Raw genomic sequence first — 16,324 nt, forward strand, 5'->3', positions numbered from 1 at the left:
TCAGGTGCATCCTGTTTCCATTGATCATTCTTGAGATGTTTCTACAACTTGGGGTCCACCTGTAGTAAATTCAATAGATCAGACATGATCTGGAAAGGCACACCTGTTTATATAAGGTCCCACAGCTCTCTGGTCTGATGAAACCAAGAAAGTCTTTGGCTTGAATGCCTAGTGTCAGGTCTAGAGGAAACATGGCACCACCCCTAAAAGTTAAGCATGGTGGTGGTGGCAGCACCATGCTTTTGGGATGTTTTGCAGCAGCGGGGACTGGGAGACTAGTCAGGATTGAGGGAAGGTGAACGGAGCAAAGTACAGAGAGATCCTTGATGAAGTCCTGAGCGCTCTTGAACAGGTTGTCAGACTGGGGTAAAGGTTCACCTTCCAACAGGACAACGACCTTAAGCACACAGCCAAGACAACACAGGAGTGGCTTCGGGACAAGTCTCAATGTCCTTGAGTGGCCCAGCCAGAGCCCGAACTTGAACACCATCGAACATCTCTGGGGAGACCTGAAAATAGCTATGCAGCAACACTCCCCATCCAACCTGACAGAGCTTGAAAGGATCTTCAGAGAAAAATGTGAGACATCCCAAATACAGGTGTGCCAAGCTTGCAGCATCATACCCAAGACGACAAGGCTACAGTCGCTGCCAAAGGTGCTTCAACAAAGTACTGAATAAAATGTCTGAATAATTATGTAAATGGGATCTTTCCTTTAACAAATTTGCAAACATTTCTAGAAGCCTTTTTTATCTGTCATTATGGGGTATTGTTTGTAGATGGATTAAATTGTTTTTTCCCCTCATGAGGCCCTCATAAACAGTCGGTTAAATGTATGGTTATTGCATCATTTCAGATCTATTAGAAGCGATTAATAGACTAAACAATTTAATTTAACCAACTGACTGGCCAGCAATCAGGGCATTCATCAGCAAAGACACGGTGCAAGCTAATAAATTTGGTTGTCCAAAATACTAAGTCAAACTTATTGATGAAATCGAAGTGTTAGCTGTATGGTGATTTGCGAGTCATAACTTACATTTTACCGGTACTACCAGTAGTAGTAGGCCAACCAATAACGCCACGACGAAATGCGTTTGAAGTGATGATGCGCCGTCGAGAACAGCTAGCATGTCAAGCAAAGTACATCGCCAGTGGCACGCACACACTTCGTACAGATCAGCAGGTGGGGGCTTTGTGGCAGCCAGACGAGACAATCGAAGGAGGATGCGGTGAGGAAAGTTACTGGGCTCGAATTTAGTCACGCTTGCCCTATATAGATTGATGCTTCTAGTTGTGCATGTTATAACCTATCATCACCAAAAAAAAGTTTATACTCCATGGCTGGATTTATGCATTTTCCCCCCCAATGCTACATTAATTTTGGCAGACCTAACTTGATTGACCCTTTTTCTACAAGGCCTGGTCTATGAAAGGCCTAATTATTTGTATGAATATTTTGTTAATGCCTAGGCTAGACGCATTCAGGTAATGAACTCATTATGCATCAAATTTAAAATTTGATTACAAATATTTATTGTCAATCATTCTTGAATGTTAGGCTTTACAATTAAGTAGATTAATGAACTGATAATACATTCATGAAATAATGCAATTTATGTGAATAATGTTTAATGTTAATTTGTGTATTAATAATAATCTGAAATCAGTCTGAAATTGAATATTTCTCCTATTGTTTATTTCCATATAGCCTAGGACAACGTGGTTCCTTCCAAGTACTGTTATTCCTTATCCACTTAATGTAAAAAAGTTGCACTTGCTCGCCTCACTTTTCTGTGGGGAAAATCCGTTAACTTCTTATGGCTGCAGGGGCAGTATTGAGTAGCTTGGATGAAAGGTGCACAAAGGTGCCCAGAGTAAACGGCCTGCTCCTCAGTCATAGTTGCTAATATATGCATATTATTATTGGATAGAAAACACTGAAGTTTCTAAAACTGTTTGAATTATGTCTGTGAGTATAACAGACCTCATATGGCAGGCAAAAGCCTGAGAAGTTCCACTTCCTGTTTGGATTTTTTCTGGGGCTGCTAGATTTTCAACCAAGCTCCCAATGAAATTACAACGAGATATGGATGAGTTTTCACTTCCTACGGCTTCCACTAGATGTCAACAGTCAATAGAACTTTGTCTGATGACTGATGTGAAGGGGGGGCCCGAAGGAGACAGGAATGAGTAATCACTGCCATGAGGTGACCACGCATTGAACACGCGCGTTCACGTGATATGGAACAGAGCTGCCTCTCTCAACTGAAGTCAATGTAATTCTCCGGTTGGAACGTTATTCAAGATGTATATTAACATTCTTAAACAGCGAATCAATTGTCTGGCCTAATGTAAAAACATGGAAAAAGTCAAGGGGGTCTGAATACTTTCCAAATGCACTGGATGTTTTGGCTTGAAAAACATGCTGAAATAATGATTTAGAAATTCATTATGATTTGTAAAGGAGGCATTTGTTCCTTCCAACTGAATTGACTATTCCCTTTGTTAATATAGAGAAAACCAACAGACCATGGGAAGATGTTAATGTTGGCCCTGTTAGGATCTGAGCCGCTACCACAAGCTGTCAGACTTGATTTGGGCCATTTTAGCAATAGTGTGTAGTAAAGGGAGAGTGAAATTAGTCCATGAATATTCAAGGTCAAGCACATGTAAGAAATTAGGGTTCAAATGGGAAATAATTATTGTACAGAATGGTTAACTGAAGTACACTCTAGGAAAAATATGGTTATTCTAAAACATGTTGCCATTGCATATGGCGGAGGAAAAAGAAGATTCAGAAATATTATTAACCTAGGATGCGGGTGGCTTCACTGCGGCCACTGTCCAGGCCATGCGTCTCAGGGCGGTTGTAGCCACTGAGCTGAGATAGGAGGGCTTCAGGGGAGGGTCCGGATGAGGCCTTTCTCAGCTGGGCCTGGAGAGCCATGGCATTCCTTCTAGCGTGCTCCGCACAGAAGGTCACCCTGAATGTAGACAAAAGAATCACACGCAAGATAAGAACTAAGGCCACAAAGAATTCAAGATTGTGCTGATACTTCTGAAGACCTGACTTGGAAAGTAAAAGACTCAGTATTCATTGATACACTAAGGGATTTCCCAGATTCAAGCCCACATAGATCATATGCGGTTTTGAGAGTTTGATCAAACGCATTTATATCCAAGTTGCTTCATTCACCCTTCTTTCTTTTCCACCTTAGGGGCTGCGTTTGGGCAGCGCTTGCCATTCTTGTTGGAGACGTAGCTACACTGTCTGTAAGGGGCGTTCTTGTCCTCCAGGACGTGTTTGATGCAGAACTCCAGGCCCTCCAGGCGCGGCTGGGAGCAGGGTCGCTGTGTGAAGGAGCAGGCCTGGGGCTCCTGGGTACGGGCGGTCTGGGCCACACGGCCTCTGCTCGATGGCAACACGTGGATCCTTATCCTGTTCATCACTGGTCCTGGAAGGGAAATACATGTTCCGGTGAGTACCAGGGGCTGAATTAGCAACCCTACAGTTACAAATTGACATAGCTAATTAGGTGAAACCAGGCCAATATTGACATTTTAGTCATTTAAGCAGACTCTCTTATCCAGAGTGACTTACAGTAGTAAGTGTACACGTTTATTTTTATGCCTTCTCCCGTGAGAATCGAACCCACAACCCTGGCGTTGCAAGCACCATGCTCTACCAACTGAGCCCAACGGGATACCACAATATGTGGTAGCAAACAAAGAACACAAGGGGCATTAGAATAGAATCCTGATACTACAATACAACAAACATGGGACACGATCAAATAAAATGAAAACGTTAATGTGTGTGTCGGACGGACCGGACCCATGTCACATTAACTTAATGTGTAATCTGTAATTCAAGCCTTACTCAATTCTCTTTCATCAAGCATTGCCACAACCTCAGCAATCAATCAATAATTATACTAAAACATGTGCATTAGCATAACCAGTGACAAACAAAATAAGCAGAAAATTATGAAAAAGTCAAGAAAAGTACAGGGCACTACTCATGACATCTGTCCAGCCAGTATGCCACATCGTTTCAAAGCTGACATTTGCATATGCTGTTGATTGATAAAATGCCTAGTAACATTTTTTTGAAATAAAATAAATTACGCAGAATAGTAGAGACACCGACCTTCCCATTGCAACATTTTTTATAACAAATGTTGTTAGTTAATTGCTACGTTATCTACCAAGCCATTTGTTGTAATTAGTCGCCAAACAAGTATGTTCAGGATAAAACAAACTGTACTCTACCATCTGTGCCAAACACTTGCGCTGTGACGATCCTGCATAAAACCCAATCACGCGCCACATGGAACAGGTCCGCCTCCTTTAAGCTCAACGACAGCAAATTGTAGCTTTTGTGTTAGCTTCTTAGCCAGTTAGCTTTAGCAGCCATGTTTGTTTAGCGTTCCTTAGTCTCTGTAGCAACATATACTGGTTTATTCGCTGTCGATGTACAGATGCACTCTGATTTCATCAAAATATGTTAATAATCAAAAAAGGACTTTCATATAACATTTTGGTTAATATAACGGCGAGGAGCTTACCGTGTCCTTACCGAGACAGTTCTCGAAGCACAATGCCACTGCGTCGTTTTTCCCGCACTCTCCTATCAGTGCCTTGAGAAGATGGACCCGCCCCATTTGAGCTTTGATTGGTCCAGACTAGTGGGTGGGAAATACACGATAGGTTGAAAGACCTGTCTCTCAATTTGAGACCTGTCTCCCACATCTGAGCAAGTAGATATTCAATGTACGGTAGCTTGCGACTTTAGTATATTATTTATGTAAACAAAGATTGTTGCATGATCATAAAATACAAAATAAAAATAAAATGGGATGTTTTTTCTTAAACATTTATTGACATGGGATTATATCAACCACATTTAAAAAATGAACTTTGTTCACAACAAAAGAACATACCTTTAGTTATTTTAAACAATATATATCCCAAAAATGTCAATTACAGACCTGAGTTGTGGTATAACTAAAACATTAAGACGTGACAATGTGTACAGACAGATACAACTTTTGAGCAGTTAATGAAGTACAAAGGAGTAGCAATGTGATTTTGCATTTGGTTGCATGAGTGTCTTCCATCTATTTTCATAATTTCAGCTTCATTTTGTGGTTGTTCTTGTTAAACAAGCACTCGCACAAGATATATTGCATACAGTCATCCATGTATCAGTTCAAGTCCAATAATACTTAGCTTAATTTAGTACTAATGAGTATCTTATTATATAAAATAAAACAGAATGGAAGCGTACTGTTCCTAGTAATACAAGTGATAATTTCCTCAGTTTTTAACAAAAAAAGCTATGTTTGTTAGACAACCCTGATGGGATAACGTTTCAGTGCATTTTGAAGCATATCCATGTTTCTCTTCATATATCATCATAAAGGCTTACCTGAGTGACAAAAATCAATGGTTGTACTCAAGTACTGTAGAAACTTGGCAGACGTAGGCCATTTTATGTAGCCTTGGAAACAGCAGAAATGTATTTCCATCATGGGTCAGTTAAAGTAATAGAAAACAGCCCCCAGAATAATGACAACTCTTTCCTTTATATACAAAAACAAACAGCAGGAACACCACATGATCAAATCAGTATGCTACAGCTGTGTTACATGATATCCAAAAAATGAATCTATCCACTGGCAGCTTATTGGACCAAGAGAGTTCTGATAAAAATGTCTGAAACATGTCAGAGCTAAGTTATAGCCCACTTCATTTCCACTATCACAATCTTAAAAGATGATTCCCAACACATGATTAAATGAGAGAGAATACCAGTTTATGACCAATAAACATGACAAACAGCATAACTGGACATAAAGGGGACGATTATTATCATCTTAATTGAACAAGTCCTTTACACAGAAATTAAATCCTGACAAGGATGGTTGACAGTGGTACGAGAGATTTAAAAAAAAAAGTTAAATCCTCTAGTCTCTCAGTTAAGCATGTGTAATCTCCAAACAAAACAGAAAAAAACTGCTGTATTACCTAAATAATATAGACAAAAGAATACACCCCTTACTAAAATCGCCCAAAATGGGAATTTCAGTTCAATTCAAATAAGTGAAGACTTCAGTTACTGTTAAAACAGTAAAAGTAACACTTAATTCTGTTCAAAACACTAAAAAAGACAATCAGTCCATTATCAAAATGATTGACACTGCTGTGGTTTGTATATGAATATGTAGATACACTACATGGCCAAAAGTATGTGGACACCTGCTTGTCGAACATCTCATTCCAAAATCATTGGCATTAATATGGAGTTGGTCCACCCTTTCCTGCTATGACAGCCTCCACTCTTCAGTGAAAGCTTTCCACTAGATGCTGGAACATTGCTGCGGGGACTTGCTTCCATTCAGCCACAAGAGCATTAGTGAGGTCGAGCACTGTTGGGCGATTAGGCCTGGCTCCCAATCGGCCTTCCAATTCATCCCAAAGGTGTTCGATGGGAGTTGAAGTCAGGGCTCTGTGCAGGCCAGTCAAGTTCTTCCACACCGATCTCGAAAACCATTTCTGTATGGATCTCGCTTTGTACACGGTGGCATTGTCATGCTGAAACAGGTAAGGACCTTCCCCAATCTGTTGCCACAAAGTTTGATGCACAGAACAGTCTAGAATGCCATTGTATGCTGTAGCGTTAAAATTTCCCTTCACTGGAACTAAGGGTCCTAGCCTCAACCATGAGAAACAGCCCCAGACCATTATTGCTCCTCCAACAAACTTTAGTTGGCACTATGCATTCAGGCAGGTAGCGTTCTTCTGGTATCTGCCAAACCCAGATTTGTCTGTTGGTCTGCCAGATGGTGAAGTGTGATTCATCACTCCAGAGAATGCTTCCACTGCTCTAGAGTCCAATGACGGCGTGCTTTACGCCACTCCAGCCGACGCTTGGCATTGCGCATGGTGAGCTTAGGCTTGTGTGCGGCTGCTTGGTCACGGAAACCCATTTCATGAAGCTCCCAACGAACACTTGTGCTAACATTGCTTCCAGAGGCAGTTTGGAACTCAGTAGTAAGAGTTGCAACCGAGGACAGACAATTTTACCCGCTACAGCACTCGACGGTCCAGTTTTGTTAGCTTGTGTGTTCTTGCTCCTAGGATGTTTCTACTTCGCAATAACATCACTTACGGTTGACTGGGGCAGTTCTAGCAGGGCAGAAATTTGACACTGTGAAAAATTGACATTTTGGAAAGGTGGCAGCCTATTACAGTGCCACGTTGAAAGTCACTGTGCTCTTCAGTACGGCCCAGTCTACTGCTTATGTTTGTATATGGAGATTGCATGGCTGTGTGCTCAATTCTATACACCCGTCAGCAACGGGTATGGCTGAAACAGCAAATTCCAGTAATTTGAATGTGTCCACATACTTTTGGCCATGCAGTGCATGTACTGTAGTATAAACTCTGAATGTTAGTGTAAGCATTTGACTGTTAACATCTTACAACCATTTAAAACAATGATTGCAACACACAAATCTAGGAACTAAAATATAAGCCGTATCAATTTACAGGATTTTTAGTAACTTCGTTCTTACCAAAATGTACAAAATATTTGTCCACTTTCACCAATTTACATTATTAATATTAAACAATTGTTCAAAATAATGCAGAGATTACAAAACAAAAGTATTGACAAAACGGAGACTAAAAAACCCTCAGTGACTACAGTATTATGAAACAAACAAAATGTTTGAAAACGATGGCTTTGAAGACATGCATTCTGAAATAGGCCTGTGTAAGGAGCACTCAACTATCCTTCAGTTCAACACAGCAGAAAGGGGCTGTTAGTATATATATATTTAAAAAATAAAAATAAAAAAACTTCCCCAAAAGCATTCAATACTAATAATAAATAGTATATTTAAAAAACATTCTGAAAAAGACTAATTGTTAGCAAGACTTTAAAATGTAATAAGTGAAGCAAACAAGTTTGTTTCCTCTAATAGGCATTCAAACATGTAATGTTTGACTTTCTTTTAAAAACAGCTATGGCTCAAATATTATGCCCGCCATTCCATAAAATTTGATTTGAGTTCATATCATGATAAAGTATTTACATTGTGAATAAATAATTAATTTTGTTCGTTTCATATTTTTGCAAGCTTTTCGTTCACACCTACCGTCATTGCCCCACAGATGCATTGAATATGATGTGACGAGGGAGACACTTCAGCACTGAAAAGTATGTATTAGTACATTTCTTTGCTGTCAAGTTGAAAACCACAACATGATCCATACAAACACATAAAAGGGACAAAATTCACAGAGCAAATATCTTATGTAATATGGTTGGATGCGTCTACAGATACACTGTCAGTAATTCACCCCTTCATCAGGGATCATTTGGGTAGAGGGGGTAGCGGAGGTGGAGGTTCAGCAGGCAGAGGTGGTGGTCGAGATCCCCCCCTAGACCCGCCGCTGTATCTGTACTCCACGTACTGAGACCGGCAATCAAACATGGGAGGCTGGGCAGGCTGCACCCCCTGAGCACTCAGTAAAGAGTTCAGCATTTCAAACGTGTCCTGATACTCATTCGACTGGCTGCCAACACCTGCATTGTGTCCGTTAGTGTCCGGCTTGTCCCCCTTGGAGTGAGAGTAGTTGCCCTGGTGGAGGGAGGGGAGACCCAGGGAGGGGAGGATGTCAGTGGGGTGTGCCCCCAGGGAGTGTGCTCCAGAGGCAGCTAAAAGAGCAGGCAGCTGGTGAGCTGAGTTCCTGGAGGACTTAGAGACTTTGGACGAGTGGGAGCCCTGGGACTCCGTGGAATGTGTCCTCTTTCGAGACACAGAGGAAGAGGAGCTCATTCTAGACGAATCACTGGGGGCTTTTTTGCTGCTGCTTCCTCCTACAGCTCCAGCAGCACTGGCTGAGTGTTTATGAGACGAGGACGAAGAGACAGAAGCACCGCTAAAAGATGACGATGAATGATGGTGGTGGTGGTGATGATGATGGTGGTTGGAACGTTCTCGGTGCTTTCCCTCCCTAGTCTTGCCCCCCTCCTCTCCCGAGCCTCCACTGCGTACTTTCTCAGGCACCCGAATTCTCACTTTGATGTCCTTTTCTCCTCCTGCTCCTCTGTTCCCTCCTCCACTGTGCCCCACGCCTCCCCCAGACCCCAGAGGGAGGCGCATCTTCAGGGAGCTGCGCTCGCCCCTCTCCTTTTCCAGGGGGATCTTGAGGATGATGGGCGAGGGGTTGCTGAGGTCAGAGGAGGCCGAGCTGGAATGGTGGGAGCTGGATTGCTGCTGGTCACGGTGGTGCTTCTCCTTCCTCTGCTGCTGGCCTATCAGAGCCTGGGCTGCCGTGGCGTACTCCCTCTTCACGCTGGCCTCCATGTTCTCCAGCTTCCTCTTCTGAGCAGCCAGGACGTCAGCGTGCTTGGCCCGGTACTCGCTCAGTGACACCTTGGCCGGGGCGTGCAGCTCGGCGTGGCTGGGCTGGTCGGAACCACTGCCAAGGGTCGACTTGAGCTCCAGTAGTATGGGAGCCATGGAGGAGGAAGATGAAGAGAGAGGGTTGGAGAGGCTCATCAGGCCGCCCAGCGTGGTCTCAGACGACGACATGGAGACCATGCTCATCATGCCATCTGTCTGATCGCCGTCCTCTGGCACCTTGGACTTCCCTCCCTTCACTGTCTGACCTGCCGCCTGGGACAAGAAATCAGTTAGGCAATGACAGAGCTACATTTATTTAAATCAGGAAAGACCCTTTTGCGAGGGCGACCTGAAAGAAATGGAGCTATGAAAATATTTAAAATGTATGTTAATTAAGTATGTTAAACTATGACTTACTTTCCAGTTGCGAATGCGTTTTAGTCGGCTTGGTGTCTTCTCCAAGATCTGCAGGAACTCGTGGGTGAGCTCTATGGGACACAAAGTATTACAAACGGTACTGCAATTCAGTTCCCTACAATACAATCTAACCAACAACTACACAAACATGCATAATGAAATTGAATCAAACTTACCATCCAGCAGCTCGAGGGTGACAGTATTGTCCACATACTCCCACCAGTGCTTGCTGTCTGTGGAGACTGGGATCTCCCAGTTGGACCACTTGCAGGCCAGGTGGATGCAAACGCAGGCCACGATGGGCGGGCTGTGTTGCAGGCAGAATGTGGTTAGGTGTAGACTACACAGCAGGTTGGGTCCCAGATAAACCAGCAGAAGGAAAATCCATGGAAACAGGGAAAATACAAGAGGGGGAGGAGAAGAAACAGATTCAGTTTCAGAATATAATGAAAAGAATGACGGTGCACCTCTTAGATGAGTGGTAATTTCATTCAAATACAGGTCATAAGATCCTCTCCTGTTTTAGATCAGACAATGTTGCACTGCATTTTTAATTGAATAATGTTATATCGAACTGAAATTAAAAGCGTGAAGTTGAACACAGCAGAGTGAACAGCATACCTGTTGGTAGCCATGAAGTATGATGTCTGGGCCAAATCCTTACTCGCTGGAACAACAACACGAGAAACAAGAAAATACAATTAAAACCGGCTATGTTCAAAATACTGACATTAAAAACATGTGATTAAAATATGCATAAATAATACCTTTAACTAGGCGAGAACCAGTTATGTCATTTGTAAAAGCACTACTAGGGGTCGGAAACTTCACCAGTAGCCTACACAGGGACATTATTGATGCTTACCTCTGACTAGCTGGGTGCACTTGACAACATGAGTATGTGGGTGGTCAATGGTGATTTCAAAGGCTGTAATGAATAGGGCAGAGGGGAGACAGAAAAAAGGTTCCATGAGAGACAATTTCAAAAGAACACTATAATCCTCTTTCTATGATAATTTGAGCCTGCTAATGCAAAATACACATTTTCACTCAATAGGTACTGAATTTATTGGATATTTCAGTACTCTCACTGAGCAATAAAATAAATAATTGCCCCGGAAAACCAATGTACTTGTTTTATGGAACTACAGTAAATAGTGAATGAATGCACTGGATTAGGTCTTCAGATGACAGGCCCTGTATAAGACAAATGTGAATGAGTGCGTAGAGAATAAGAAAAGTTTGGCATTTACATTTAAGCCATTCATTGAGACAAAGGTCATAGGTGGGGAATGGCCATTATAGCACGCAATCCAAATTCTAGCAATACTGTACTAAATTCACTTGCGCTCTCATGTGCTTACAACAAAAACATCCTCCATCACCACAACCTGCACCACAATTACTCGACTCAAATGAATGGCATAAAACCACAAGGAAAATGTGAAAAAGTTCTGTAAAAGTGGGGAACCAAAAATGGAAGACAGTAGTGATAAATAGTGAGCATATCGAACTAGGTGATGTGGTGACGTCCAATAGAATGATCTGCTACTCAAAACTCTGCTGTGGACAAGAACAAAGATGGTTAATAGTGTCGGCAAGCAGCACATCTCTAGTTTGGGGTGAAATCAAAGACCCCATTCATTTTTCCATCCCAACTTACCCAGGGTCTGGAGTATAATGCTCTCAAGAATGACCAGGTCTTGGGCTTGTTGCAGGTAAGCCTGAGGTTGAGAGGACAGGCAGGAGACAGGCATTACTCACTAGGAGGCATTCTCTCTCACCCCTTACGCCTCACTCACCCTCTTGCTTTCCCTTAACGCAGTCTTACCTTCAAGGAGGTACAACTAAGCTTGGGCGGTATCCAGATTGTCATACCTTCAGACCGACCTTGCGCCATACCGGGATATTCTGTAATACCCGCACTGAACACAAACCCCACTGAGCCTCTAATCCGAAGGTTACGAGGACGTTATCAAGGTAAATGCCAGCTTTAAGCCAATAAAAAAATATGAAAAGCCAATAACTAAAATTGTTACCGGCCAAAAAGACGCAAGGTCCTCATAAGGGACTTCAGCTAAGTATACCCCGACTGGGCAAAATTGGAAAAGATTGTGTAGATTATCCCCCTTTCCAGCATGCCTGCCAAGAGGTGATTCTTTCTCCAAAACAGAGTTCAGAGGGACTCAAGATAGCAACTTTGTTAGGACAAAGTAACGAGGCTGATGCGCATCGCAAACTGCTCCAAAGAGTTGGCCAGCTTTCACTTCCCAACAGCAGCGGCTCACTTTGAGCAGGCCAAGGTCCGCCGCAACACATATAAATTGGAGGCAAATTGTGTTCGTCAGGCCCGGTCTTAGCAGTTCTGCTGCCGCCCTAAGCAAGATCAACATATGCTGCCCGTGTCATGATTTGAAATGGATTGATAGACTAACATAATGATGTGTATCATGCTCAACTGGTGCATTCCAGTTGAGTTTATTCAGTAGCACTTGGAAACGAAATATCATTGCCAACTATTCACATCAGTTACAATGTTGCAATCACTAGGCAGCCAACTGCCTATAGTAAGAGTAGGGATGCAAAATTCTGCTAACTTTCCCAAAATTCCCTGGTTTCCCCAAAATCCTGGTTGTAAATTGATGGATTTCCTGCTTATTCCCTCGTAATTCCAGGAATCTTTTAACCATGAGTTTTGGAAAACCGGGGAATTTGGGTAAAGTTAAAGGAATTGCAACCCGAAGTAAGAGACAGAGTTGTTATAAATAATGTGTATGTCACACATGACACGAGTCACAACCCCACGATAGTTCAAATGACAATAAATACAACATTTCTCAACATCATCCAATAGAACTGTAAAAAGAGTGAGATATCATTTGAGATTTGGAATCAAGTGCTTTCATAAACCCATGGCGCGGGGCTCGTTGCACAGGAGTATTGTAAAATAAGCTTGAACCAGCCTTAAAAAAAATTGTGATTTTGATTGTCCAACATCAGTTTTATAATTTCTTCATTTTGTGGCCACCAAGAGGGGCCTATTTCTACTGCTGTGGTGCTGAATCGCAGCGAGAATGGGGAGTCGGGCAGCCCTGGTGTTCGTAGACACCCATGTTTTGTTATTCATTAGACCTAATTAAAATGTTCATGGCTAGGCTAAATTAAATTAGAGGCCCAGATTGTAATTGAAAACACCTGTGTTTTGTTATTTATTAATTCAAATATTCATACAAACAGCCTATAGGACAGGTCGTACGCAAATTATATTATATTCTGAAGCGGTATTTTATTACTGTGTAAGTGAGTTGTTCTTCTAGGTTAAATGTTTTTTATTATTATATTGAGTTATGATTTAAAGCAGGGACGAAGACAACGGGCAATGAACCTCATTCTACTTTATTACAACTTTACAGGATAATTTCTATTCTGTTAAGATGAATTATAATAATCTAAATGTGATTTTGAACACCGTGGGTGGACACCTTAATGCGTTACATACCGAATGCATATGGACGCAGAGTAAATGTATCAAATGTCTGGTCAATTAAAACCTTGCCAGTCATGTTGTCTGGCGCCAAATTTTCCTGCCGGAAACCCTGGTAAAATCCCATAGAGAACTAAATGCTAACGAGCACTTTGTGAACATTTTATACAGTCTCTGACCTAAACTATTTTCAAGACAGACGTCCCAGCTGGTGAAGTTATATAAGTAACTCAGAAAGGCTACTCACAGTTTGCTGCATGCACAGAACAAATATAAGACAGCAAGGATCTTGATCAAGGAGGGGATTCTCTGCTGTTACCAAGCGAAGCTTGATTTTGGATGAAGCTAACCACTTAGCTAGATAGCTAACTAGTGACTAAATTAGCAAACCAAATGCACAACTGCATAGCATTTAGCATATTTTAGATAGTTAACTTAATATTGGGCTCTAGCCTCTTGTGTGCTTGTAAACAAACACCACGTGACTGGAGACTATGGGTAAGCTTCATATTGAAAAATGATGTGACAGGTGAAATGAAGAACACAATCTTCTTTATTTCCTAAAGTAATGCACAAGTTGACTGCAGGTACAGTATTTACTTCGGTATACCGCCCAAGCCTAGGTACAACCGCCTCAAAACACCCAATGGCTGTGATAATACCAGTATTTCAATATTTTTTTCTTGACAAAAATGAAAACACGAAGCAGACCCTTTAAAAACCTGCTACATAAAATAGTGTGCTATCGCTTGTCAAATAAATAAATTAGACTCCAGATGACAACATTTGTTTCCAACATTAGGGCTGTTTTCTTAAAGAAGTGAAATCTGCTTAGTGTTTTGTTTCCTTGCCACGATACAAACAAGTATATTGATACTGGTATCGTCCCATCCCTAACAAACATACCCAAATCAGTTTGTGGAGCACCATGCAAGTGCCAGAGTGAGTTCAAAGTGGAGTGGCCAGACCATGGAGACTTACATCACTGCGGACATCTGGTGAAGGGTCCTGAGGGTTGAGGCATGCATGGGTCACCTTGATAACATGCTCCAACTTGCGGGGCTGCTCCTCAACCTTTGCAGCCAGGAATAGTGTTGCTGGAGCTATGACCTAGGGGGGAAAATAGGACATTTTGATAAATGCTGTACTGATAGAGCTATGCATTTTACATGTTTCATTTCAAACTATATAAGATACAACATTTTGCAAAAGAGCATGTCAGTGTGTGCAAAGTACTTACATTTCTGTGGAACCTGGTGAATGACTGGATCATGTAGAATCGGTGCATATACACAATGGCAGTATTAATTGTTAGCTGGGACCTGATGCATAGCTACGGGTTAAGGGTTATAGCATAACAATATGACCTGACGTCTCCGTGAGATTGAACTCACTACTTTAAGGGTTAAATGACAAATAGTATGTTTGATTGACGACAGCGTATTTTATGTAACAGTAGCTACCAACTTATTTTCAAAACTAGTTTTGGATGTAGCCGAGTGATCTAGTACTGCTGTAACTACTCCAAATGTTGGCAATGTGTGTGGTGGTACGTAGTAGGATAACGTATCTCGCTCGCTAGAACTGCATTGTGGGTTAGATCGTTTGCTGTCGCTAACAAGGTAGCAAATAATGGCCACAAAGAAGCCAACCGTATCAAATAAAATAGGTACTAAACTTTCTTAATCTCAATTCACATGGACATTTTATCGAACAGCATTGGACCTCTCACCAATACAATGTCTAATAGTTAGCTATGTAACGTACGCATGGTTTTTAAACTATTGTGTTGTTAGCCTATAGTTAACTCATCGTTATATAGAGCAGATAAATATACAGCTAGTTTTAACGTTACTCGCGTAGGTTCCCAAAACAGCGCATTAACAATTTGTCCAATAACGTTATGCTCTTAAAATGTTTGATACACCAAAACCCCACGTATAATATCTAGACAACTCTAACGTCCCTCTGCTCGGCTTTTGTTCTCTAACGTTAAAAGAAGCGTAGGCCTCGGCTGCAAAGGCCTACACAACGTTAGCTAGCCATGCTAATCACACGCAATGATGGCCGGGCCCTTGCTAGCGAGTCGCACGTCTGGGCCGCTGGTTTCAATTAGCTAGCAACCACTCCAGTCCATACCAAGCACATTAATAAATTGTGGTATCAACAATAACACCCCAACTATAAACACAATAGCAGATATTAGCTAGCAACTAGCCATGCCGCCAAACCGGCTTCAACCTCTTGAAGCTAGCTAACCGCTAGCAGGCGCAAATCGTCCCGACAAAAGATACACATTAAGTCGTTGTCCCATGTCCTGTAGAAGGTTCGCAGCTTGTTGTCTGTAGGACAATTCTTTGTCTGGATCAAGCCCCGCACGGCGAGACGGGCTATTCTCGATCTGTTCTCGGGTGAAGTACCATTTGTTGTTGTTTATTGCAGAAGGAGAAGGGAAGGAAGCCGCCATTACTGAGAAGGACAATATTTTTTAAATTGTGGATCACAGGAAGTGACGTCAATTATGTGAACGGCAAGTGTCCCCAAAGCAAATATTTTGGTTCCTCTCTGTCCAAAGCAACATTTCTAAACATCTCGAATATGGTGTAAATGCAGACCGCAGTTCGGGGCGTTTCTTGATGTGGTTGTTCCCTATCAGCAAATGTTATGAGGTGTTATGGTGACTGCGGTATGAGACTGATGGTTTCTAACACAGATGATTTGTTTACACAGCAGGTAAAAAAAGTAAGTCAAGTGAATTAGCGTTGCTGGTTAGGAGACTGAGGTTAAGGTTAGGAAAAGAGTTAGGCTTAGCTACAATGCTACAGTTGTCAACAATTGTTGTCCCCAACGCTAAAGAAACGGCCATGGACCAATGGCGAGCATCAATATATGTAGTTATCAATGTCAATGTAGATATCAATTACACCCTTCAACATCTCAGATGGAAACCATCTGTTGTCCAGGGGGGTGAATGATTACACATAATCAGTTACATGTAATC

The 16,324-nt window shown here is 42.0% G+C and overlaps 2 protein-coding genes across 6 annotated transcripts in view; both read right to left on the reverse strand.

Moving 5' to 3' along the window:
* The window catches only part of kansl2 (KAT8 regulatory NSL complex subunit 2), a 30,202-nt gene extending 25,570 nt beyond the window's left edge, over positions 1-4,632 (reverse strand). The window contains exons 1-3 of one of the 4 annotated variants that reach the window (XM_039010570.1): positions 4,572-4,632; positions 3,200-3,458; positions 2,815-2,987 (exon numbers count right to left, since the gene is read on the reverse strand). In XM_039010570.1, the coding sequence (XP_038866498.1) occupies positions 2,815-2,987; positions 3,200-3,450 (424 nt within the window). In that variant the 5' untranslated portion in view covers positions 3,451-3,458; positions 4,572-4,632. Of the gene's footprint in view, positions 1-2,814; positions 2,988-3,199; positions 3,459-3,604; positions 3,874-4,275; positions 4,545-4,571 lie in introns of those variants that run through there. The other 3 variants (XM_039010572.1, XM_039010571.1, XM_039010573.1) reach the window with 3 other exon arrangements.
* Positions 4,633-7,548: 2,916 nt separating this feature from the next.
* On the reverse strand, positions 7,549-15,836 carry LOC120061061 (cyclin-T1-like). Of its 2 annotated transcripts, none has more exons than XM_039010575.1 (9): positions 15,618-15,836; positions 14,564-14,645; positions 14,305-14,433; positions 11,503-11,563; positions 10,705-10,767; positions 10,461-10,506; positions 10,016-10,179; positions 9,840-9,910; positions 7,549-9,695 (listed from the first exon to the last, which is right to left on the reverse strand). In XM_039010575.1, exons 1-9 carry the CDS (start codon positions 15,788-15,790, stop codon positions 8,388-8,390), a joined length of 2,097 nt encoding a protein of 698 aa, XP_038866503.1. In that variant the 5' UTR covers positions 15,791-15,836; the 3' UTR covers positions 7,549-8,387. The 2 variants fall into 2 exon arrangements, with proteins under 2 accessions (XP_038866503.1, XP_038866502.1); XM_039010574.1 differs by having other exon boundaries at positions 10,461-10,515.
* Between the last annotated feature and the right edge of the window lie 488 nt (positions 15,837-16,324).

The sequence above is a fragment of the Salvelinus namaycush genome, chromosome 16 (genome assembly GCF_016432855.1).
Source record: "Salvelinus namaycush isolate Seneca chromosome 16, SaNama_1.0, whole genome shotgun sequence".
Lineage (NCBI taxonomy): Eukaryota > Metazoa > Chordata > Actinopteri > Salmoniformes > Salmonidae > Salvelinus > Salvelinus namaycush.

What these genes read in the sequence shown, in the direction of transcription:
- LOC120061061 (XM_039010574.1), bottom strand. Translation starts at nt 15,790, where the DNA reads ATGGCGGCTTCCTTCCCTTCTCCTTCTGCAATAAACAACAACAAATGG. An exon ending in CACCAGATGTCCGCAGTGAT is followed by an intron (nt 11,564 to 14,304) that starts GTAAGTCTCCAT and finishes TCTCAACCTCAG; the next exon opens with GCTTACCTGCAACAAGCCCA. An exon ending in CACCCTCGAGCTGCTGGATG is followed by an intron (nt 9,911 to 10,015) that starts GTAAGTTTGATT and finishes TGTGTCCCATAG; the next exon opens with AGCTCACCCACGAGTTCCTG.